The 26,514-nt window shown below is 45.4% G+C and overlaps 1 protein-coding gene across 3 annotated transcripts in view; it reads right to left on the bottom strand.

Annotated features, from left to right (window-relative positions):
• The window catches only part of LOC137355859 (CUB and sushi domain-containing protein 1-like), a 1,186,508-nt gene that overhangs the window by 230,237 nt on the left and 929,757 nt on the right, over positions 1-26,514 (bottom strand). For all 3 annotated transcript variants that reach the window (XM_068021465.1, XM_068021474.1, XM_068021456.1), the window contains exon 45: positions 1,482-1,667. In XM_068021465.1, the coding sequence (XP_067877566.1) occupies positions 1,482-1,667 (186 nt within the window). The remainder of the gene's footprint in view (positions 1-1,481; positions 1,668-26,514) is intronic.

Here is a 26,514-nt window from a genome sequence, read left to right on the forward strand (position 1 = left end):
CAGAGTCTTTGAATGTGTTTAAGGCAGAGGTAGGTAGATTCTTGATAAGCAAGAGGGTGGAAGGTTATCGGGGGTAGGTGGAAATGTGGCGAAATCAGTTCAGCCATGAACTTATTGAATGGCAGAGCAGGCTCACGGGACTGAGTGGCCTACTTCTACTCCTAATTCGTATGTTCGTAAACTAGAGAAAGATGTGAGTTCAGGGCTCAGACAGAGGGAAGCATTAGAGGAAGTTTGGCCAGTTGGGATGAGGGAAGTGGCAGAGGCAGCTGATCCGATGGCCTCGATCTTAGTGGCAAAGAAATCCATGAACTCTTTGCTCTTATTGTTGGAGGTGAGAGTGGAGAAGACAGGGGAGAGAAGTTTAAGAAGACGGTTTGCAATAGAGAAAGGAAGCCTAGGCTTATCGTTGCATTCCAGGATGCTCCTGGAATAATGAGCAGTTTTAAAAGGCGAAAGCAGGACTCAATAGTGCTTTATGTGGTCCAGTCTGATCTGCTAGTGGATGGGCTATTCTGGTTATTATCCCAATACTGTTTACAGGAGTTTGCTATGTGAAAATTGGCTGCCGCATTTCCTACACAACTACAGTACTACACTTCAAAGAAGTATTTTATCGTGGTGTCGAGTGGTTATGAAAGGCGCTATATAAATGAAAATCTTTCTCTTTTTTCTCAATATATCTTCTTTAATCTCAGGAAAGCCTGTTCCTATTTGGGCAACTAACCCAGCTTTACATCTGAACGACCCAGCAAAGGATATTTAAAAATAAGGGTTTCGAAGACCTTCTACACATAAGCAGACCACATTTTCAAACAATGGGTTGAACAGGCACAAAAGCTGCAGAGAAATGGCGGCACAGTGGCGCAGTGGTTAGCACCGCAGTCTCACAGCTCCAGGGACCCGGGTTCAATTCTGGGTACTGCCTGTGTGGAGTTTGCAAGTTCTCCCTGTGTCTGCGTGGGTTTCCTCCGGGTGCTCCGGTTTCCTCCCACATGCCAAAGACTTGCAGGTTGATAGGTAAATTGGCCATTAGTAATTGCCCCCAGTATAGGTAGGTGGCAGGGAAATATAGGGACAGATGGGGATGTGGTAGGAATATGGAATTAGTATAGGATTAGTATAAATGGTCGGCACAGACTCGGTGGGCCGAAGGGCCTATTTCAGTGCTGTATCTCTAAATAAAAACAAAATAAAAAAATAAATAAATGTATCCCACTGCTTAGAATTCTGCTAATTAAAGCAATCTTTGTCAAAGTACAAAGCTGGAAGAGGCACCTGTTTTTTCAGTGAGCATTTCAAAAGCATGCTAGAGAAAAAGAAACACAAAAATGTTGCAATGATTTCCCGAGAATCAGGTCAACTTGCATCCATCCAGTTCCAAATATCTTTGAGATGATATAGAGTAAAGAATTAGAAAAGAACTGCACATATTCCACTCAAAAATATATACATGTTGTACACTGAGTATAGAAACTCACGTTTACATTGTGGGGTCTTCCAATTATTACTCCACATTCCATCTTCTCTGCAAATAGCTATTGCTTGTTGACTAGATTCCAGCAGGAAGCCTTCACTGCACTGGTAGTTGACCTTGCTGCCCATGCTATAGTCTCTGCCAAAGACTGAGCCATTTCCAGGGGTTTTTGGAATACCACAACTGATGGCTGAAAAAAAAGATGCAACTTAAATTTAGTTTGAACCTGACAAAACCTCCTTATGTGTTTTTAAGGTAGTCACAGTGCTCTACTAATGAAAAGCATGCAGCAGGGGGAAGATCTAGGATTTTCTTGTTGAGCCTAGATGAGCACTCCTGCTTCATAAGGAAAGTAAAAAAAAAAAATTAAAACTTACTTGTTGGGCCCAATCTTCGCCACTGTGTTGGCCTGACTGGAAGCTCACTGTCGCTTCCCATTCATGCCACCCAGTAGAACATTAGAACATGCTAAAGTCAAAAATGAGCCCGCCGGTTTTTGGTGGGTTTCCTGACTGCCTGCTCAAGAGAATCGGAACCAATCAGCTTTAGATCGGGGAGGTAACTTCAGCAATTTTAACTGACCACATGTCTAGCTCCCACTGATCAGAGAGGTTTAAAATCCCCTCCTAGATCTTCAATCACTTTGTTAAAAACTATGGGTGTTAAGTATAATCCCCTAATCAACATGTTGTCAAGGTAAGAACTACCAGAATGAAATGTGACCAATGTAGACATAGAGTGCAGTCACTAGTTGGGTCATAATTCTATTGTAGTACATTTACAAATAGTTACAATATACAGGGCATTAAAATGTGTGAAAATCATAACAGTGAATTAAACTTATTTGATGCACATAAATTACAGTAAATGATAATATTAGGGTCCTCAAATATTCATGGTACAATGCATAATGTAAAACAAAACATCCCTAATACTGTGGGCCTGTTAGCCCAATTTTCAAATTTGCATGTTGAGAAATATACCTTCAAGCAATATCCAATAAAGCATTATTCTATATAAAGGCTCACTGCCTTCGGAAAAATGTGCCTGAAGAGAAACAAGAGAGAAGTTCCGTCCCTTCTTATGTCACAATATTAATGGATTTTGTCATGGATTGCAGCAGATTTTAGATCATTATGCTGGTTATTTTTAAGCCAGCAAAGCATGTTTGGCAAGCAATTTTTTTAGTGATGGTACTGCCCTTTTAAGAAAATTCCATAATGATGTTGTTACACAACACTACTGAACTGAGGTATACCATTGCAGAGTGAGCACAGCTGCAAGTTCTGTGTGACACTGCAGGCTGCACCTGGTTGAGCCTTGCTCTATGAAAGCATGCGCAGGGCTTGACTTTCTCTGGCTATTCCTTAATAAGAAGAGTGAGCGAGTGGCTTCATTTATTACAAAGATTCAATAGTACGTTTATAAAAAGGCCAGCAGATTCAACAGACCACCTGGGAAATGCTTAATCTCAGTTGGACTGGATTTACACTACACTGTGAAACCTGAACGCAGTATGACAGACTCCTGGGCAGGAGCTCACACTGTGTGCCTTTAGTGTGCCTGAGAATCAGCCTCGGGACTTGAACTGCAAGTTATATTGCCACCTCAGTGTGGACACTCACCTGAAAACACTTCACACAGATATAAAAATGGGATTGTAACTGTTGTTTGAATGGTCCTTAACACATTCAGTCATAGAATGTATGAAAAGCACTTCTGTGGCCATTACACAGCTGCAGCTTTCAAAACACAATTTCACAGCGCATTCAGTACAGTCTGGGTCCAAGGTCATACTGATTCTAAAATGATGCTGTATTTAAAACATGCCAGCATTTTGAAAGCTGTAAAATTGCTTGAACAGTTTTGAAATAATCAGGAAGCGATTTGGATGAGTACGGTCAGCGATTAAATTGGATGTTAATCTAGTTCTAAACCGAGGGGCTATAAATATAATATAGTCACTAGCATAGATACATTTAAGGGAAAGCGAGATGAACACATGAGGGAGAAAAGAACAGAAGATTATGCTGATAACAGTAAGGTGAAGGCGGGTGGGGTGCGAGGTGCTTTGTGTACACCATAGATAAGTTGGAACGAATAGCCTGTTCCTGTGCTGTACATTCTATGTAATTTGCCAAACATGTACAAAGTGGGATAAAATAAAAACAAGAAATGCTGGAACCACTCAGCAGGTCTGGCAGCATCTGTGAAAAGAGAAGCAGAGTTAACGTTTCGGGTCAGTGACCCTTCTTCGGAACTGACAAATATTAGAAAAGTCACAGGTTATAAGTAGGTGAGGTGGGGGTGGGGCAAGAGATAACAAAGGAGAAGGTGCAGATTGGACCAGGCTACATAGCTGACCAAAAGGTCACGGAGCAAAGGCAAACAATATGTTAATGGTGTGTTGAAAGACAAAGCATTAGTACAGATTAGGTGTAATACACGGAATATTGAACAGCAGCAAGTGCAAACCTGAAAAAAAACAGTGGGTAAGCAAACTGAACAAACTAAGATGAAATGAAATAAATGCAAAAAAAAAGATTGTAAAAAATGTAAAAAAGAATGTAAGAAAAAAGGAAGAAAAAAATAACTAAAAATGAAAGTAAAATGGGGGGCTGTCATGCTCTGAAATTATTGAACTCAATGTTCAGTCCGGCAGGCTGTAGTGTGCCTAATCGGTAGATGAGATGCTGTTCCTCGAGCTTGCGTTGATGTTCACTGGAACACTGCAGCAATCCCAGGACAGAGATGTGAGCATGAGAGCAGGGGGGAGTGTTGAAATGGCAAGCAACCGGAAGCTCAGGGTCCTGCTTGCTCACTGAGCGGAGATGCTCCGCAAAGCGGTCACCCAGTCTGCGCTTGGTCTCCCCAATGTAGAGGAGACCACACTGTGAGCAGCGAATACAGTATACTACATTGAAAGAAGTACAAGTAAATCGCTGCTTCACCTGAAAGGAGTGTTTGGGGCCTTGGATAGTGAGGAGAGAGGAGGTAAATGGGCAGGTATTACACCTCCTGCGATTGCAGGGGAAGGTGCCATGGGATGGGGACGAGGTGGTGGGGGTAATGGAGGAGTGGACCAGGGTGTCGCGGAGGGAACGATCCCTTTGGAATGCTGACAGGGGAAGGGAGGGGAAGATGCGACTGGTAGTGACATCACGTTGGAGGTGGTGGAAATGGCGGAGGATGATCCTTTGGATATGGAGGCTGATGGGGTGAAAAGTGAGGACAAGGGGAACCCTGTCACGGTTCTGGGAGGGAGGGGAAGGGGGGAGGGTAGAGGTGCGGGGAATGGGCCGGACACGGTTGAGGGCCCTGTCAACCACAGTGGGGGGAAAATCCTCGGTTGAGGAAAAAGGAGGTCATATCAGAAGCATCGTCATGGAAGGTAGCATCATCAGAGCAGATGCGTCGGAGACGGAGAAACTGGGAGAATGGAATGGAGTCCTTGCAGGAGGTAGGGTGTGAAGAAGTGTAGTCGAGGTAGCTGTGGGAGTCGGTGGGCTTATAATGGATATTAGTAGACAACCTATCCCCAGAGATGGAGACAGAGAAGTCGAGGAAGGGAAGGGAAGTGTCAGAGATGGACCATGTAAAGGTGAGAGAAGGGTGGAAATTGGAAGCAAAGTTGATAAAGTTTTCCAGTTCGGGGCGGGAGCAGGAAACGGCACCGATACAGTCATCAATGTACCGGAAAAAGAGTTGGGGGAGGGGGCCTGAGTAGGACTGGAACAAAGAATGCTCGACATATCCCACAAAAAGATGTAGTATACTGTCTTTCAATGTAGTCTACTGTATTCGCTGCTCACAGTGTGGTCTCCTCTACATTGGGGAGACTAAGCGCAGACTGGGTGACCGCTTTGCGGAACATCTCCGCTCAGTGCGCAAGCAGGACCCTGAGCTTCCGGTTGCTTGCCATTTCAACACTCCCCCCTGCTCTCATGCTCACATCTCTGTCCTGGGATTGCTGCAGTGTTCCAGTGAACATCAACGCAAGCTCGAGGAACAGCATCTCATCTACCGATTAGGCACACTACAGCCTGCCGGACTGAACATTGAGTTCAATAATTTCAGAGTATGACAGCCCCCCATTTTACTTTCATTTTTAGTTATTTTTTTCTTCCTTTTTTTTTACATTCTTTTTTACATTTTTTACAATCTTTTTTTTTTGCATTTATTTCATTTCATCTTAGTTTGTTCAGTTTGCTTACCCACTGTTTTTTTTCAGGTTTGCACTTGCTGCTGTTCAATATTCAGTGTATTAACACCTAATCTGTACTAATGCTTTGTCTTTCAACACACCATTAACATATTGTTTGCCTTTGCTCTGTGACCTTTTGGTCAGCTATGTAGCCTGGTCCAATCTCGACCTCCTTTGTTATCTCTTGCCCCACCCCCACCTCACCTACTTATAACCTGTGACTTTTCTAATATTTGTCAGTTCCGAAGAAGGGTCACTGACCCGAAACGTTAACTCTGCTTCTCTTTTCACAGATGCTGCCAGACCTGCTGAGTGGTTCCAGCATTTCTTGTTTTTATTTCAGATTTCCAGCATCCGCAGTATTTTGCTTTTATTATGTCCAAAGTGGGGATGTTAAAGTTGAGAATGAATCATTAAAATAATTTAAAAGGTGGCATCTATGTAAAATCCATTGTCATTTGACAGCAAAATGTTGAAACATAGGGCAGGATTTTCACCCCGATATGGGTGTGGGAAGGGAGACGGGCAGGCATGTAAATTCGCGCCACTAGCCAGCGCACTGATTTCCTCACATCATCCTGCCCACAATACAATTTCCTGTGGAATTTTCCAGTCAGCCTGTGGGACCGCCCCCCCGCAACATCGGGAGCAGGGCAGCTGCCTGGAGGTACCTTCCCGGTGGCACAAGCGCTTCAGGAAGACTTACAGGCCCCCGTTCATTGTGTAGCTCAGCACAGCTGTGGCCGCAGTCTGCCCTGTGAAGGTGTCTCCCCTCCACAATGGTAGTCTGGCAGCTGTGGCCATTTTTTTACTTCAAAAGTTTTAAAAGTTGCTGAGGGGGTGTCTCAAGATGGAGGTGCCCTCTCTCTCCCTTACCTGTAACAGCAGGCTGAAGCTCCTTCCAGCAACTCCTATTGGCCCTGCAGCTTGGAGAATCCACCCACCGTCCTTCATTCAATGGTGAGTGAGCCCTCTGGCCACTAATTGGCCAATCCAGGGACAATCGATGTCAGTTGACTGCTCTCGACATGCTGTGGGGTTGGGATCTGTATTTGGCCTCGGGGTTATGACCCAAAATGCAAAATCCTACCCAGACAGTCAGCTTTAATTTGAATGTACTATCAACTAAAGTAATTTATATCCTTAGATCACTATGGAACACAATAGTGCCCCATTCATCTTCAAGCTGGCTGAAACATCCCTTGGAGTAAGAAACAAACTTAAAAGTCCCCCTTATTCCTCATAACAATGACTGCCAAATTGCTATGAGCACAAACCCACTATGAACTGAGCTACCGCTGAAACTAATTTCATATAAAATCCATACAGCCAACAGACCGAGGGGATGACTTTTATCACATTATTCTGGACTGGATTTGAACCATGGTCCCAAAGCAGAAAGCCCAGTTCATCATCTAGTTGCCCAGTCTGTCTTAAAACAAACAAAAATATCAATGTTCCTGCTCCTTGAGGGCCCAAATTCTCTCAGGTGACACAATACTCACAGTTTGAGGTAAGCTCAGATCTGTTGCAGATAAACATTAAATGGCCAGAGATGTAAAAACTTTACTAATTTGAATTAAACCTGCTCAATTCTCCTGGTTTAGTGCCCAAATCAATGGGCATGTTTCACCTTGGTATAAATTTTATAGGGCTTTTTTTATTAAGTCATATTTGTTTTCCTGCCACCTGCCTTTAGTTACTTTTTTCATTTGGAAAAGCAGAAAGTATTTGGATTAGGTTTGGTTGAGAATTTCGTGCCTTCTGTAAAGTGTCTACAAATAACAGCTAAATTGCTAGCTTCTATCTACTCTGTTGGAGTTTAAATAGTGGCAGCTTCCCTTGTGAATCTGTGCAAAATATGCCTCCCAGAAATGTAAATATTAAGCAATAGCTCAAGTGATTGATATTTTTAAACACAGTCATCCTATTATTAAATAAACTGCTAACTATTGAGATTAGCTCATTATTATTATTTCCAATTGTACCTTTTTTTCTACTCTCTTACTTGGCTTTCCCTCAGGTCCTTTTTTTTTGCTTTCTATCCAGTGACAGAAAGTAGAAAGCAAAGAAAAAATTGACAGAAAGAAAAGTGTATATTTAACATCTGGGGCTGAATTTTCCTGATCCTGTGGAAGTGGGCTGGGAGGCTGGAGAGCTGGCAATATGGCAGGGGAAGGAGTCAGGAGAGCAGCCAGATGACTTCCCGTCGCCGTGGCATATTGCCAGCGGCGGGATTCTGAGTGATGCAGCTACCCACTTAAGGGCTCAATTTTGCCCGCATTAGGAGGGCCTGCTGCTGTGTGAGGAGAATGCCAGGTAAACCCTGTCATCTTTTATGGGCACGCCACGGTCCATGGAGGGCTCCCCCCACCGGAAATGGCTGCCCCCCCCCCCCCGTGCCAAACTCGCTGCCGCTACAATGAACCGCACCCCTCCAATCGCCCATGCCAGCCTGCCTGGCCTCGGCTTCCTCACAACTTAAGTGTCTTTGACGGCACTTCGGTATTGGGCGTCCTCCCCCTCAAGCTGCAGCCTCAGAGCTGGCCACCGTTACTGAGACTGTTGAGCTGCCGGCCTTCTGATATGGCTGGCAGCTCTGGGCGGTGGCGGGTGCAGGCTGCTACCCTCGAATGGACAGAGGCCTGGCAGAGGCCTGTTATTCGTTGATCGCTGCCGGCAAAAGGCCACCTCAGGGTTGTACTGGCCGAGGCTTTTGGCCCCGGCAGCGGGACATCTTCAGGGCTGACAAAATTCAGCTGGTGAATTAAATTCCTGATTTGATAGGGAGTAGGTGGAATTATAGAGCAGATATTGAGGAAAGAGAAAGATGAGAATGGTCTGAGCAAGTCCTGAAAGAGGAGCAAAATAACAAGGGGAGATGGAGGGTAGAATAATCTCAAACTATTGCACCACATCAGTTTCGGCACATTGGTGTCATTTACTTGTTAGCTGCTGGGTGAAAAATGCAGATGGCGAATGAGCAGCCCATTTATACATTGCTTGAAAAGAAAATCGTGTGAAGCATAAAGCGGGCGGCCGATTCATTATCATCTGTTTCGCACTTGGTGATATAAGTTAAAATGTCACCACTATGTCCGTGTTAGCTCGACGCTATATTCTTCCCACTGCCCTGCTGTTCCCATTGCTCTTCAACCAATTACTGATTTTTAGAGACAAATATGAATATATCTACAACAAAATGAAAATAAAATAATAACAGAAAACAAACATTTAATAATTAATATAATAAAAAAAAGAAAAATATGAAAAAGTACTTTAGATGTTTTTAGCATGCAAAAGGTTCAAAATGTTCTCCATTCTGCTTTTAATACTATAGAAAGCATATATTTTCTTTCTTTAACAATGAATTATCTTACTCAACTACAAGATGATGGTGCTCACTGCAGATGGAAGCTGACAGCCTTATCCTTTGCTACTAATCCCTGGTAGTCTCAGTGTATATGTATTGTACTTGGAATCCTGCTGTGCAGAATCAGTAACAAATGCAATTAAATATTTATACGAGCTTCCCTTGTTATTTTCTCAAAGATGTCAACCACTTTATTTTCAACGGATTAGTGCCTTCTTGAAAATAGCAGGGCACAGGAATGTCACTTGAATACACAAATATATTCGTTGCCAATTCCTACGGGGCGATTTCTGATGAAACAATACACTGCATGATTCCATGGACAAATGCTCGAGAGGCACAATGCGCTATTCGGCATCTGAAAGGTAGGTCCACACTAGCAATGGAACCCTTATTTGAATGGGTCCCTGCAGTTTCTGAACTGATGCAGATGTGAAATGGTCATTGTCTTCAGGAAAGAATGTGGATGCAAACCTTTGCTTAGTGTTTTGTTTTGATGGGGAAGAGAGGGATGTGGAGTTAAATAACCAATTACATTACCTTCTTTTTTAATCTGGCAAACCATCATTTGAGAATCTAATGGGTGACAAAGCACAGAACTCTCTGGGATTTTGACTGGGGCGTCCCCTTAATTGGCATGGAGATAAGTGTTCAACTAAGGGTGCCAGGCAGGCTCCTGAAGCTGGAGGGCTAATCTGAGGCCTACCAGCTTGAAAGGATCACCCAGCTGCAGTACAGGGTAAGTAACTGAGAGGGTGCTTCAACATGAAGGTATCCTCTCATCAACTGTTTCAAAAATTCAAATAAATGCAGGAAAAGCAGCCAGTCCACCACTGTGAGGAGGGGGAATCCCTCTACAGGGTTTTCGTTGGCTGCACCCACACCCAGAGAGGCAGGGAGGGCCTATAGGCCTGGCTGGAGCACTGACTCCAACCCTCCCAACCTACCACTGAGTGCCCACCTCCAGGCAGTTAAACTGTCCCCCGCCACATTGGGAAACTGGAGGCCAACTGAAAAATCCCAGTGGGCCTCCTTTAACAGCCCTTAACAAGGCTCTTACTGAGCCTAATTTGCTGTCAACCTTGTGAAAGTGGGCAGCCCTGCCGGGTCCCGAATCCAAGTCCCCTACAATGGCCGTTGTCGGGAATGGGATCAGGAAACCGGCACGATGGCCAGTGCCAGTATTTTCGTGTCCTATCCACCTCCGTACCTGACCTCGGCAGGACCTGAAAATTCTGCCCAGACAAAGAAATAAAGTGAGGGAAAGAAAGAATGGATTATGAGGGGAAAAAAGAGAGACAGAGATAACATTTTTAAAAAAAGAATTAAAACAAACAAGCAGAAGAAGAGGGCATTGTGACCCAGTTGTGCTTGGGAACTGTTTTATTGGTCTTTGAGAAGTTAATGAGTGAACGGCTGGAAATATGCGTGAAACGTACAAACATTCTCACTAATATATTGTGCGCCAAAATTATTTTCTGAAAGAAATGATCTAATTGGCATTTCTGAGTGTAAACTATTACCCTCTCATTCTGACTGACCTCATCAGTGGTGAGGTGCACATAAGCACCGGCCGTAGCAAACATGGCCTTGGTCACCTGAGAGATCCACGTGTGGGCAGCAGATTTTAAAGTCCTGCAGATGTCACTAGCAGATCCCTGGAAGGAGCTGGAAGCAAAGAAATTCAAGCCTGTGGTAATCTTGCCTGCCACTGACAATTCATGGCCACCTGATTCACTCGGCAGGAACTCTTCTTCCAGGAGGTTACAAATGTCAGTAATGACCTGATGGGCATCTCTGAGCCTCCTGAGGGACTGGTGCTCAGTCATGTCCGGGAAGCTTATCCTCTGCCTGTAAACCCTGTGATGGGAGTACCGACTCCTTTAAGCTGGAGCTCCACGTCCATCTCTTTTGTCCATGGAGCAGAAGGACTGGTTTTGTTGCTCCTCTTATTCCTCCTCAGACACCCAAGGTAGAGCTGCATAAGCAGCTCCCGTGCTGCTGTGAAGGCTGACAGCTGGGAAGTACAGATCAAAGGCAAAAAAACTCCAAGGTAGCAGAAATGGCCTCCAAAGTGTTGGAAATCACCTTCAAGGCAGTGAAAGAACACCCTCACAACATGAGCAAAGGCCTTTCACTTAGGCGAAGCAGCAGTTGTCACATCTCAGTATTTAGGGCTTTCTTGCCTGTCAATTGCTCAGCCCTGTCATTTCCAGCTGCCCTCTCACCATGTTCAACCTGCCGAGTTTCAGGAAACCAGGAAAACCCGTGCACTCAGCATTAAAGATAGAATCCGTGGCTAAGACTGCTGTTAATTTCCATTTTGCATATGTAAATGCAAGACCCACTAGTCCCCTGGGAGTTCCCCGCACGCTAACAAACACGCTTGAGTTAAATGCGGAAGTCAGCAGGTTCTTGCTGGCTTACTGACACACTGGCAGTTTCTGACATATTAACTGCTGCCTGCACAGAAACTCACCAGTCATGGCAGGTTAAAATTCAGCCTATGTCTCCCATGAGTACATGTAAATCCAACATGAATGCAGCTATTTCTTTTCCCTAAAACTTTATGAAACTGCCTGATATCTTGTTGAAAACATAATTTTCTCAGTTTAGGCAAACAGCAGTGTTTGCACTGCTGTTTCTTTTATAAGTCTGTAAAGTAACAGCTGTGGCAGAATTCAAAAGGTAATTGCTTTTTTCGAGACCTGACTTTAGTATTTCACTGCCACCAGTAAAAATTCAGAGCTGTGATTTTTTTTTAAGAAATGGGCCTTTTTAATTAAATATACATTTGTGCACAGCTTGACATTCACATATTTATTAATTCTGCAAAGAAATTGGATTTTTGCGTTAACAGGTAACATAAAATGCATGAAGCATTGGTTTCTTGTGTACCGACTGTGTTGTATAAATGATGCTGTCACTGCAATAAAATGAAGACAAAGCACATGGAATCAATCTTACTATCAACAAGATGTCTAACCTGCTGCAATTACACAAACTTTAACCGTGGTGTCAAATCAAAATGAGTTCTTCCCTGCTGCCTGAATCAGCTCTTCGAGTCTCCCAGTAAATTGCGTCTATGTGGGATCATTTTCTAGAAAGTGGTCTCCTATACACTATGTAGAGAAAAGTTGTAAGTGTGTTTGAAAGGAATAAAACTCTAGCTTTGCTACACGTTGTGCGCAGAAAAAAATCTTGTATGTGGTTCCTACAGGTTTATAGAACATGTATTTCCAGACCCTCCACAGTAAATCTCCAGAAGGAGAAACATACACATATGGGAGATGTTAACACATAACTACCCACCCGAGACAGCAGAGGGATGGTGACCTAACCTAATAGCATCCCAGTCAAGATAAGGGTCATCTCCATGTTCCTTTATGGTATATGTCCTCCCCTTGTCTAAAACCATCATAACATGTTGATCTGGAAACATGGAAGATTACTGTACCAATGTGTATTACTACTGCAACAAACAGATAGCCTTATTGTTGTATGCTCAGATTCCAGAAAAGGATTGAGACTGTCCGACAAGATAAATAACTGCACAAGGTTTGGATTTCTGGGATAAATTTCGGTGTACCGGACTGGATTAGGTAGCAGGAAGTTGTGATGCATGGGTGGTAGTAGCTGTTAGTGATTTGTTACAGGAATCATTGCTGGGATTTTCATAAAAGATTTGGAGGATCTGATCATGTCCAAAGTGTCTAAATTTGCAGCCGACACCAAACTGGGAGCAATGGCAAATAATAATCAACTTTTTAAAATCCAACAGGATCTATAGAAGCTGATCGGGGGGCGGGGTGCGGGGTTGGGGCAGAGAAGTGACAAATACAGTAGAGAACTATAAAGTTATGAGATTTGACAGAAAGAAGGTAGGATAGATTATGTACTCTGTGCTTGCAATATTACAACGGGAAAACTAAGATCTCAGGTAGCTAGATCGCTAAAACTATCAGCACAGATTTCATAAGCAGCTACGTAAATGCACAGAATGTTGGGAAACAAGGCTACAGATAAGCCAAAACAAATAATAGTAAAATTATAATAAAAGCAAAATACTGCGGATGCTGGAAATCTGAAACAAAAACAAGAAATGCTGGATTCACTCAGCAGGTCTGGCAGCATCTGTGGAATGAGAAGCAGAGTTAACGTTTCGGGTCAGTGACCCTTCTTCGGAACTGACAAATATTAGAAAAGTCACAGATTATAAACAAGTGAGGTGGGGGTTGGGCAAGAGATAACAAAGGAGAAGGTGCAGATTGGACCAGGCCACATAGCTGACCAAAAGGTCACGGAGCAAAGGCAAACAATATGTTAATGGTGTGTTGAAAGACAAAGCATTAGTACAGATTAGGTGTGAATATACTGAATATTGAACATCAGCAAGTGCAAACCTGAAGAAAAACAACCTGAAAAAAACAGTGGGTGAGCAAACTGAACAAACTAAGATGAACTGAAATAAATACAAAAAAAGATTGTAAAAAATGTAAAAAGGAATGCCAACAAAAAAAAAAAGGGAAGAAAAAATAACTAAAAATGAAAGTAAAGTGGGGGGCTGTCATGCTCTGAAATTATTGAACTCAATGTTCAGACCGGCAGGCTGTAGTGTGCCTAATCGGTAGATGAGATGCTGTTCCTCGAGCTTGCGTTGATGTTCACTGGAACACTGCAGCAATCCCAGGACAGAGATGTGAGCATGAGAGCAGGGGGGAGTGTTGAAATGGCAAGCAACCGGAAGCTCAGGGTCCTGCTTGCGGACTGAGCGGAGATGTTCCGCAAAGCGGTCACCCAGTCTGCGCTTGGTCTCCCCAATGTAGAGGAGACCACACTGTGAGCAGCGAATACAGTATACTACATTGAAAGAAGTACAAGTAAATCGCTGCTTCACCTGAAAGGAGTGTTTGGGGCCTGGGATAGTGAGGAGAGAGGAGGTAAAGGGGCAGGTATTACACCTCCTGCGATTGCAAGGGAAGGTGCCCTGGGACGGGGACGAGGTGGTGGGGGTAATGGAGGAGTGGATCAGGGTGTCGCGGAGGGAACGATCCCTTCGGAATGCTGACAGGGGAAGGGAGGGGAAGATGCGACTGGTAGTGGCATCACGCTGGAGGTGGCGAAAATGGCGGAGGATGATCCTTTGGATATGGAGGCTGGTGGGATGAAAAGTGAGGACAAGGGGAACCCTGTCACGGTTCTGGGAGGGAGGGGAAGGGGTGAGGGTAGAGGTGCGGGGAATGGGTCGGACACGGTTGAGGGCCCTGTCAACCACAGTGGGGGGAAATCCTCGGTCGAGGAAAAAGGAGGTCATATCAGAAGCACCGTCATGGAAGGTAGCATCATCAGAGCAGATGCGTCGGAGACGGAGAAACTGGGAGAATGGAATGGAGTCCTTACAGGAGGTAGGGTGTGAAGAAGTGTAGTCGAGGTAGCTGTGGGAGTCAGTGGGCTTATAATGGAAATTGGTAGACAACCTATCCCCAGAGATGGAGACAGAGAAGTCGAGGAAGGGAAGGGAAGTGTCAGAGATGGACCATGTAAAGGTGAGAGAAGGGTGGAAATTGGAAGCAAAGTTGATAAAGTTTTCCAGTTCGGGGCGGGAGCAGGAAACGTCTCCATCTCTGGGGATAGGTTGTCTACCAATATCCATTATAAGCCCACTGACTCCCACAGCTACCTCGACTACACTTCTTCACACCCTACCTCCTGTAAGGACTCCATTCCATTCTCCCAGTTTCTCCGTCTCCGACGCATCTGCTCTGATGATGCTACCTTCCATGACGGTGCTTCTGATATGACCTCCTTTTTCCTCGACCGAGGATTTCCCCCCACTGTGGTTGACAGGGCCCTCAACCGTGTCCGACCCATTCCCCGCACCTCTACCCTCACCCCTTCCCCTCCCTCCCAGAACCGTGACAGGGTTCCCCTTGTCCTCACTTTTCATCCCACCAGCCTCCATATCCAAAGGATCATCCTCCGCCATTTTCGCCACCTCCAGCGTGATGCCACTACCAGTCGCATCTTCCCCTCCCTTCCCCTGTCAGCATTCCGAAGGGATCGTTCCCTCCGCGACACCCTGATCCACTCCTCCATTACCCCCACCACCTCGTCCCCGTCCCAGGGCACCTTCCCTTGCAATCGCAGGAGGTGTAATACCTGCCCCTTTACCTCCTCTCTCCTCACTATCCCAGGCCCCAAACACTCCTTTCAGGTGAAGCAGCGATTTACTTGTACTTCTTTCAATGTAGTATACTGTATTCGCTGCTCACAGTGTGGTCTCCTCTACATTGGGGAGACCAAGCGCAGACTGGGTGACCGCTTTGCGGAACATCTCCGCTCAGTCCGCAAGCAGGACCCTGAGCTTCCGGTTGCTTGCCATTTCAACACTCCCCCCTGCTCTCATGCTCACATCTCTGTCCTGGGATTGCTGCAGTGTTCCAGTGAACATCAACGCAAGCTCGAGGAACAGCATCTCATCTACCGATTAGGCACACTACAGCCTGCCGGTCTGAACATTGAGTTCAATAATTTCAGAGCATGACAGCCCCCCACTTTACTTTCATTTTTAGTTATTTTTTCTTCCCTTTTTTTTTTGTTGGCATTCCTTTTTACATTTTTTACAATCTTTTTTTGTATTTATTTCAGTTCATCTTAGTTTGTTCAGTTTGCTCACCCACTGTTTTTTTCAGGTTGTTTTTCTTCAGGTTTGCACTTGCTGATGTTCAATATTCAGTATATTCACACCTAATCTGTACTAATGCTTTGTCTTTCAACACACCATTAACATATTGTTTGCCTTTGCTCCGTGACCTTTTGGTCAGCTATGTGGCCTGGTCCAATCTGCACCTTCTCCTTTGTTATCTCTTGCCCAACCCCCACCTCACTTGTTTATAATCTGTGACTTTTCTAATATTTGTCAGTTCCGAAGAAGGGTCACTGACCCGAAACGTTAACTCTGCTTCTCATTCCACAGATGCTGCCAGACCTGAATAGTAAAATTATATCTGGTTTTGTTTATTCTGCATGTGGAGTGCTGCATGCAGTTTTGGTCTCCCTAATTTAAAAAGAATATGAAGCTGCTGGAGGGAGTGCAAAGGAAGGTGACAATGGGAACAGAGCTATGAGCAGGGGTTAGCTAACCTCACAAAAGATCAAGCAAAGGCATGAACTGATACAAGCATTTCGGATTGAGGCATTTGGCAAATGTCTCAAATATGTTTTTCGGCTGCGTACAGAATTCAGAACAAGGGATAATAGTTTCCAATTCAAGGATGAAATAATAAAACAGTAAATGCGGCAACATTTTTCAACAAATGGGTGATATATGGAACAGAACAATGCACTGTGTGACATGAGCTTGCACTTCACAATCCTTCTTGCTCTGGGTTCCTGATTTCTGCTGTGGCACTGCAGGTGAAGTCATATACTCTGCAGAAAGGGAAAATTAAAGAGGAAACCAGGTTGGTCATGTGTCAGAGACCTTCCAACTGTTGAAGCCGAGCAGCAGACGGACTGCCTGGCTAGGGAAGGGACCGAATACGAGAAACTCAGAAATGGGAGAGGAGAGAAAAGTACTATCGAAAGTGGAAACCTCCTGATAAACTCAAAAAGAAAAATGATGTCAGCAGGCTGGGTATGCAGCATGCCGATATACCAACACATTGTGGCATGGAGAGGTGGAACCCATAGTTCTCTAGGCAGCGAGTTACTAACTTTTTTTCATTCGTTCATCAATGTGGGCATCATTGGCAAGGCCAGCATTTATTGCCCATCCCTAACTGCCCTTTAGAAGGTGGTGGTGAGCCACCTTCTTGAACAACTGCAGTCCATTTGGTGTAGGCACACTGACAGTGCTGTTAGGGAGTGAGTTCCAGGATTTTGATCCATTGACAGTGAAGGAACGGCGATGTAGTTCCAAGTCAGGATGATGTGTGACTTGGAGGGGAACTTGTAGATGGTGCACATTGCTGCCACTGTGTGCCACTGGTGGAGGGAGTGAATGTTTAAGGTGGTAGACGGGGTGCCAATCAAGTGTCCTGGATGGTGTGGAGATTCTTAAGTGCTGTTGGAGCCGCACTCATCTTGGCAAGTGCAGAGCATTTCATCACACTCCTGAATTGTGCCTTGTAGATGGTGGACAGGCTTTGGGGAGTCAGGAGGTGAGTTAGTCGCCGCAGAATTCCCAGCCTCTGACCTGCTCTTGTAGCCACAGCATTTATGTGGCTGGTCCAGTTCAGTTTCTTATGTCAGTTTCTTAGCTCAGCTATCAAGAAAGGCACAAAAAAGAAAGGTTAAAAAAAAAACTCCAGAGGGAGAAAAATAAAATGAATGGAGAGTCAACCCTGATTAGTCGTCTAAGCAGCGCCATCTCCCAGGCATCGAATGACATTAAGAGAGAATGCGAAGCAGGTTGACATTGCACTCCATTAACCACAAAATAGGAAGGAAAAGAAATGTAGTTCATGCCTTACATCAAGACAGTTTTTTTTTTAGAGGGCATCATAATGATTGCAGTGGTCCTATTTACATAAATCTTCTGCCAGTCTGTTGATGAAAACAGGACAATTTATTTGAGTTACAGCAACTCCAGATGCCACAAGGTGGCAGCAAAGGCACACTACATTGATAGATTTGTTTCCTTAATCCACTTTTCAAAATGGATTCAGCATTTTGGTTTGCCAAAAATAGCCACTGCTTCTAGTTAAAGATAAAAGTGCACAGAACAATACTAAATAAATTTGGTATTTACTTAAATGAGAAAAAAATTACATGAATTTTCTGACATGAGATAGGAGGTAGAAGAAACAAGCTTGTCACATAAAAAATCTCCTGTCACACCTGTGTCTTTAATATACATATCAAGTTTGCCTAATAATAAGTTTTAGATGAGGTACAGATTTCTGCATACTACAGGATGATATCCATCACGAAGCAAGTTTGATGCCTCCTTGCCTAATGTAATAAAATTGTGCTTCCAAACCAATGAATCAGCAAAGACGGTGGATTGTTACTGTGACTTTTGTAGTTGAGCACAGTGAACATGACAGTGTAGAAATTCAGATCAGTGAGATTCACCTGCAAATACTTAACATGTTCATACAATATTCCTGTGAACAAATGGGGTGCAGCACATTAAGGGCTGAGTTTTACCAGCCCCTCGATGCCAGGGGTCGTGGCAGTGGGGGGGGGGGGGCACATAAAATTCTGCTGGGTGAGGGCCACCATGACCCCCCCGATGTCAAGAAGGCTCCACCACATTTTTCAGCGGCGGCAAGGCCTTGGTGCAGCCTCCCCCAGCCCCCGCCGCCTGGCAATGGGGCCTTCATTAAAATATTGAAATTAGCCACATTAACATGCTCATGAACTTACCTGTTGCCGGCAGCTGTCCCACGCCGATTTTACGGCCAACTGGCCGCCACACGCACGCCTTGCGGAACTCCGTTGGAATTCCAAGGCGACACACTGGTGGGGAGGGGGGAGGGGGAGGAATAAAATTATCAGGATGGGAGGGTTAGGGGATTGGGGAAAACTATCCCTATTGGTTGCAGGGATGGTGGGAAGGGGTTGAGGGTCAAAGGGAATAAATCCCGGGCGGGAAAGTTCAGGGATATAAATAAAAGTTTTTTTCTGGGCGGAGAACGCAACTTATATATAGATTACCCAGTGTGGGGTGGGAGACGGAATTTAAAGTTGTATTAACATTTTATTTTTAGTGCCTGGAACTTTAAAAATTTAAATGTCACTGATGGTCTTGAAGCCCTTTAAAAATGGTGCGGCGCCTGTGCGGAGGCGCTGGACGCGTTGCCGGGGACACAGCGACCGCCTCCGTCTACGTCATCAGGGGGCAGATGCTCTGCCCTCTCCATTTAAATCAGCCCCCATGCGTAATATCGCAGGGGCTGTGCGGCGGCACTTGCGTGTTGGAAGGCCGCTACGGAGCGCAACGCGCTGATCAAATTCAGCCCTAAGTGTTTGCATATGAACTTTGTGGAAGTGAATTTCGGGCCTTTGATGTTCTGCCAGTGTAGGGGGCAGGGGCAGGGGCAGTGAGGTGGCTAGGGGTCTTTTCCTTCGAATTACTTTCTCTCCGCTCTTCTCACAACAGTAGATTACTAGGACGAAATCTCATCTGGTCTTGTTTTTTCTTTGTCACTTGTGCCTTTGGTCAGGGAGAGGGATTTGTTCAGTTAGATTTTAATCCTTGGGATGGGTTTTGAGTCCTTTGCTCCCCGCGATTGTGAACCCCATCCTTGCACTTACCTTGATGGGGACCAAGGTGGCATGATATTGGGCAACCTGAATTCAGTGAGATGTATTGGAATGCCTGCTTGGCACCTCACACCTTGCCAGCCTAGTATAAATGAGGCTAGTGCCTCAAAGCCATGGCAATTGCTTGACTGTGGGTGACCGGGCAGCATTTATCCACCACTTGAACAGCCCAAATGAGGTTTATAAAAATTTGTCTGAAATTTGCTGTCTATGATTTATGTGGAATCGTCCTCCACTGGTAGAGAGATCTGCGGATTTTATTTTACAATGTCATTTTATTTTTTAATTAGTCATTTTGGACGTTAGATAAGTACGTGCGATTACATTGTGGCACAATGGGTAGATCAGGACAGCTTCAATCTATCCAATTTCATACCTCTCGAACTGTGTAACTCTAAAGCTCACTCCTTCTGTAAACTGTAAATCCCTTTCCTCTAGTCTTCACTCTCTTTATTATGCCTCCCAGTCTCCACTCTATGTCTCGTCTTTTGTCTCTCATTCTCTTTCTACATGCCCCTCTCTCTGTTTCTATATATCGGTCATTGTTAGATAATAGACTATACTTTTTCTGTAGCAGGGTATCCAATGGTGTCTGCCTTTAGTTAGATTTGCCATCGCCCTTGAATGTTCAAACTTTTTCATGGCAGGCTGCTAACAGTATGAGCTGGTAGCAGTGCAGTGAGGGAAACAGGACATCTGGGATTGGAGCAAACAGGGCAATGAACAGGGTACCTTCTTAACCAATGTATGTATGTGAAATTCAAAGCACGAGGACTGCGAAGCTGTGTAAATTAAGAGTGAGGGTAAATTCATTGTCAAATCAGGTACAGAAAAAGAAATAAAGAGAGGGAAAGAAAGATTGGATTCAGAGAGAAAAAAAGAGACAGAAAGGAGAAGTAGAAACAAAATACATTTTACATTTTTATTATTTCCAACAATTAAAACCTTAAGAAATGAGACTCCACATTATAGTTAATTTTCAGTGCCATAAAGGTTGTTTGGCAGTAAATCACAGTTCTCACAACATTAAAATATTAGACTGGAATGGATGAGGCTTAACTTTCTGTGTTGAGTTTAGTTTGTATCTACTGCACAAATACAGTGACTAACTGCAGAGAAACACATCTCGGACTGCAACTTTTGGATTTCTAGGTTTTTATCACACATCCTCCCCTATCCATGAATAATAGGGGAAGCCATTAGCCTCACCTTTATCTTGACAACAAATTCTGGGTCAATGAATTACTCCATACTTTCTGTCATACCAGGAAAGAGGCTGCCCAGAGTGGTGTGCGTGTGCGTGAGGGCATGGGGGTGTTAGTCTTTGGCCCTGCTGGTTGGTCAGGAAGGAGAAGAATGAACTAAGCAGTAACGCTTGTGTCAGTGTGGGCTGGTGGATGGTCTCCTCCTTTCACCATTTCAATAAAGGCACGGGCCACAGACAGCTATGTGAAGAACAGAAGCTTCAGGTGAGCTGATAGGGTGGTATTATGATCACAGGTAGGTCAACAAACAAGAAACGAAGCGTCAGGTTCATCAAGCACGAAGTTGGCGGCCTGTGGATCAGCATCAAGGGAGGCAGGGAAATCAAGCTGCCAATCCTGATCTCAAAGATCTTCAAAGGTCTGGCAGCCGACAAGACCAAGGCTCTATATGTGGGTGACACCATCGTAACACCCTGGATACCCCTTCCCCTGGCACCCCCTTCCCCTGCACCCCCTCCCCTACCCCCCCTGCAGCCCCCCTCGCACCCCCTTCCCTCCACCCCCTCCCCCCGCACCCCTCCCGCCCTGCACACTCTTCCCCCCACCTCCTCCCACCGGCATCCACCTATCCCTGAGCAGGGACCCTAACAATCCCACTGCCTTGTGGGCGTCTTGGGAGAGACTAAGGCTAAGGGAGTAAACCCTAACAGAAAGTCCGGAGCGAAACCTCGAAGGCGGTCATGTATTACTTTTGATATGCTTCCAGCAGTTCCTGCAGCCATACTGGTGCCAAACGTCGTGCTCTGCACTCCTTTGGACCCCACCAGGAAGGCCGAGAGGGGGTTTTGAAGCTTGGGCAACTCACAACCTCCATACATCTACCCAGGCATGCGCCATGGAGAGGTCACTCCATAGTCGCCGCACAGTGACCAAAACAGCACGGAAGGCAGCAGTTACGGGTTATAAGCCCAGCTCAATTGGCATAGAGATTGGGTGCCACAGATTGCCTTTGTTGGTGGGAGTGGTCATTGCATCCCACTGGACAGCTACCACCCGCCTCAAACCGGGCAACCCCTGGTCAGTAAGGTTCAGTCCCGCCACAGTCCACCTGCTTCAATGGGTGCTTGGAGCTGAGGGTCATTGCCCGACAAGTGGAATGTAATACCGCACCAAACAGCACGACAAAAAAAAGGAAAGAAGGTACCAGCCCTTTGTTTTGCAAGCTGGAAATTCAGAACTGTGAGGTCGGAAGACCTCAAAGAAATCAACGATTCTCGGAAGACCGCCATCATTAACAACGAGCTCAGTAGACTCAATGTGACCATTGCAGCACTTCAGGAGACACGCCTCCCTATGAGTGGATCTCTAAGAGAGCAAGATTACACCTTCTTCTGACAGGGTAAGGATTCTGAAGAACCAAGACAGCATGGAGTGGGCTTCGCCATCAGAAACTCCTTGCTCAGCATGATAGAGCCACCTTCAAATGGCTCGGAACGCATACTGTCCATCCGACTGCTCACCACCTCTGATCCAGTACACCTACTCAGCATCTATGCTCCAACACTCTGCTCCCCACCTGAAGCTAAAGACCAGTTCTACGAGGAACTCCATAATATCATTAGTAGCATCCCCAACACCGAACACCTGTTCCTGCTGGGGAACTTTAATGCCAGGGTTGGGGCCGACCATGACTCATGGCCCTCCTGCCTTGGGCGTTATGGCGTAGGAAGGATGAATGAGAATGGACAGAGACTGCTTGGGTTCTGTACCTATCACAACCTCTGCATCACCAACTCGTTCTTTCACACTAAACCCTGTCACCCGGTATCTTGGAGGCACCCAAGATCACGTCATTGGCACCAGCTGGACCTCATTGCCACAAGGTGAGCCTCTTTAAATAGCGTTCAAATCACACGCAGCTTCCACAGTGTGGACTGCGATACCGACCACTCGCTGGTGTGCAGCAAGGTTAGACTCAAACCAAAGAAGCTGCATCACTCCAAGCAGAAGGGCCACCCGCGCATCAGCACTCGTAGAATTTCTTATCCACAGCTGTTACATAAGAAATTCACTTGAAAAAGCCCTTCAAAACATTGCTGCAGGGGATGCAGAGACTAAGTGGGCCCACAACAGAGGCGCCATCTATGACTCAGCAATGACCATCTATGGCAAATGTGTGAAGCAGAATGCAGATTGGTTTCAATCTCACTTTGAAGAGCTGGAACCTGTCATAGCCGCTAAGTGCATTGCACTGTTGAACTACAAGAAAGCCCCCAGTGAGTTAACATCCATAGCCCTTAAAGCAACCAGAAGCACTGCACAAAGGACAGCCAGGCGCTGCGCAAATGACTACTGGCAACACCTATGCAGTCATATTCAGCTGGCCTCCAACACCGGAAACATCAGAGGAATGTATGATGGCATTCAGAGAGCTTTTGGGCCAACCAACAGGAAGATTGCCCACCTCAAGTCTAAATCAGGGACACAATCACTGAGCAACACAAGCAAATGGACCGCTGGGTGCAGCACTACCTAGAACTGTACTCCAAGGAAAATGTTGTCACTGAGACCACCCTCAATGCAACCCAGTCTCTGCCCGTCATGGATGAGCTGGACGAACAGCCAACTAAATTGGAACTCAGTGATGCCATTGATTCTCTAGCCAGTGGAAAAGCCCCTGGGAAGGATGGCATTACCCCTGAAATAATCAAGAGTATATTTTCAGCACTCTACGAACTGCTTTGCCTGCGCTGGGATGAGGCAGCAGTACCACAGGATCATCACCCTCTATTAGAACAAGGGTGACCGCGAGGACTGCATCGACTACCGTGGAATCTCCCTGCTCAGCATAGTGGGGAAAGTCTCTGCTTGTCGCTTTAAACAGGCTCCAGAAGCTGGCTGAGCGTGTCTGCCCTGAGGCACAGTGTGGCTTTCGAGCAGAGAGATCCACCATTGACATGCTATTCTCCCTTCGAAAGCTGCAGGAGAAATGCCAAGAACAATAGATGCCCCTCTACGTTACTTTCATTGATCTCACCAAAGCCTTTGACCTCGTCAGCAGACGTGGTCTCTTCAGACTACTAGCAAAGATCGGATGTCCACCAAAGCTACATCATCACCTCATTCCATGACAATATGAAAGGCACAATTCAACATAGCGGCGCCTCATCAGACCCCTTTCCTATCCTGAGTGGCGTGAAACAGAGCTGTGTTCTTGCACCTACATGGTTTGGGATCTCCTCACTGCTGCTCTCACATGCGTTTAAGTCTTCAGAAGAAGGAATTTTCCTCCACACAAGATCAGATGGCAAGTTGTTCAACCTTACCCATCTAAGAGCGAAGAACAAAGTATGGAAAGTCCTCATCAGGGAAACTCTCTATGCTGACGATGCTGTATTAACATCTCACACTGAAGAGTGCCTGCAGAGACTCATCGACAGGATTATGGCTGCCTGCAACGAATTTGGCCTAATCATCAGCCTCAAGAAAACGAACATCATGGGACAGGACGTCAGAAATGCTCCATCCATCAATATTGGCGACCACGCTCTGGAAGTGGTTCAAGAGTTCACCTACCTAGGCTCAACTATCACCAGTAACCTGTCTCTAGATGCAGAAATCAACAAGCGCATGGGAAAGGCTTCCACTGCTAAGTCCAGACTGGCCAAGAGAGAGTGGGAAAATGGCGCACTGACACGGAACAGAAAAATCTGAGTGTATCAAGCCTGTGTCCTCAGTACCTTGCTCTACGGCAGCGAGACCTGGACAATGTATGTCAGCCAAGAGCGACATCTCAATTCATCCCATTTTCGCTGCTTCCGGAGAATCCTTGGCATCAGGTGGCAGGACCTTATCTCCAATGCAGAAGTCCTGGAGGCAGCCAACATCCCCAGCATATACACACTACTGAGTCAGCGGCGCTTGAGATGGCTTGGCCATGTGAGCTGCATGGAAGATGGCAGGATCCCCAAAGACACATTGTACAGCGAGCTGGACCGGCCGTCCAGGTCTCCGCTTTAAAGACGTCTGCAAACGCAACATGAAGTCCTGTGACATTGATCACAAGTCATGGGAGTCAGTTGCCAGTGATCGCCAGAGCTGGCAGGCAGCCATAAAGGCGGGGCTAAAGTGTGGCGAGTCGAAGAGACTTAGCAGTTGGCAGGAAAAAAGACAGAAGCGCAAGGAGAGAGCCAACTGTGTAACAGCCCCGACAAACAATTTTATCTGCAGCACCTGTGGAAGAGTCTGTCCCTTTAGAATTGGCCTTTATAGCCACTCCAGGCGCTGCTCCACAAACCACTGACCACCTCCAGGCGCTTACCCATTGTCTCTCGAGACAAGGAGGCCAAAGAAGAAGAAGAAGGTCTTGTTGCGAAGGTTTGGGCAACATTAGATTGGGAGGGAGAAGTGGGGGTGGGGTGGGGTGGGGGGGGTGTGCAGGCTGAAGGTGAAGATGCAAGGTAGTTTGAGGCCTGACACATCAGAAAGTACAGTCAGCAATCAGGCTGTGGGCAGCAGTGCTGGTCCAGGAAGCAGAAAGGAAATAATTACAGGCAGGTCACTGCAGAACCTTTGCTGTTTGCTGTTTAGGTAGGGGTGATGAAGCATGAACTCAAAACTACTATTATTTATTTGTGTGCAGTTTATTATTTGATATAAATACCAATGAAACGTAGCAATTAAAAGATATTATAATCGACCCAATATAATAATGACTGGGATGTTGGGAATTGTTTTGTAGTTTGACGGCAAAAAACCTGTTTTTGGCGGAATGTGATTTTTTTTTGTGTTGGTACCAATTTTGATTAACACTACCAATAAGATTTTGGCATTTGTTTGGCCCCAGGTTACACTGCGCCGGAATTTAATTGGTTGAAAGGAAGGATGGAGGCCCCAAGTCTCGGATTTGATTGATCAAACTACATTCACACATCCTTCCATTTCCACAATTACATACACTCTCTTCCTTTTAATTCAATGTTGTATGAAATGTATCGAAATTTTGAAAAGAGACCCATTTCTGTTTCATTAAAACTGCTTAATTTGTCAATTGGATAATTCATTGTTTTTAGTAAAAACAGCACCTTAGGTTAACAAGAGTAAAGTGGCTGCCTGGATTTATACAGAAAGAAAACTATTAATAAGTTAGATATTAAAGTATATTAATGCATCAGAGTATTAATTTTTTTAAATTTAGAGATACAGCACTAAAACAGGCCCTTCAGCCCACCAAGTCTGTGCCGGCCAACAACCACCCATTTATACTAATCCTACATTCACCCCATATTCTCTATCACATCCCCACCATTCTCCTATCACCTACCTACACTAGGGGCAATTTCTAATGGCCAATTTACCTATCAACCTGCAAGTCTTTGGCTGTGGGAGGAAACTGGAGCACCCGGCGGAAACCCACGCGGTCACAGGGAGAACTTGCAAACTCCACACAGGCAGTGCCCAGAATTGAACTTGGGTCGCTGGAGCTGTGAGGCTGCGGTGCTAACCACTGCGCCGTTCATTAGTCAGAACACAGAATAATAGTTGCAAAGTTAGTCTCTATCACACAAACAAATACAAAAGGAATTTTTAAAAAATGTTTGGGATCATTGTGCCCAATCAGCGAAAAACCACGAGCAAATTCTGTGATTGGCAGGGTATACACGACAGGCTGATTTCAGGGGACGAGGGGCAGCCTCTAGCAGAACTGTCATGTTGATCTGAAATAAAAACTGAAAGTGCTGGAAAAACTCAGCAGGTCTGGCAGCATCTGTGGAGAGAGAAGCATGGATGCTGCCAGACCTGCGGAGCTTTTTCCAGCACTTCCTGTTTTGATTTCAGATTTCCAGCATCCGCAGTATTTTGCTTTTATTTTGTTGTCATGTTGATCTCTCTGCAAAGTATGAGCATCTCCCTCCTGCCACTTGCAGAACAAGAGGGCATATAACAGGATGGCGACATCATGGACTGGCAGAGGGATGCCAGA

This window comes from Heterodontus francisci, chromosome 3 (genome assembly GCF_036365525.1).
Source record: "Heterodontus francisci isolate sHetFra1 chromosome 3, sHetFra1.hap1, whole genome shotgun sequence".
Classification (NCBI taxonomy): Eukaryota; Metazoa; Chordata; class Chondrichthyes; order Heterodontiformes; family Heterodontidae; genus Heterodontus; species Heterodontus francisci.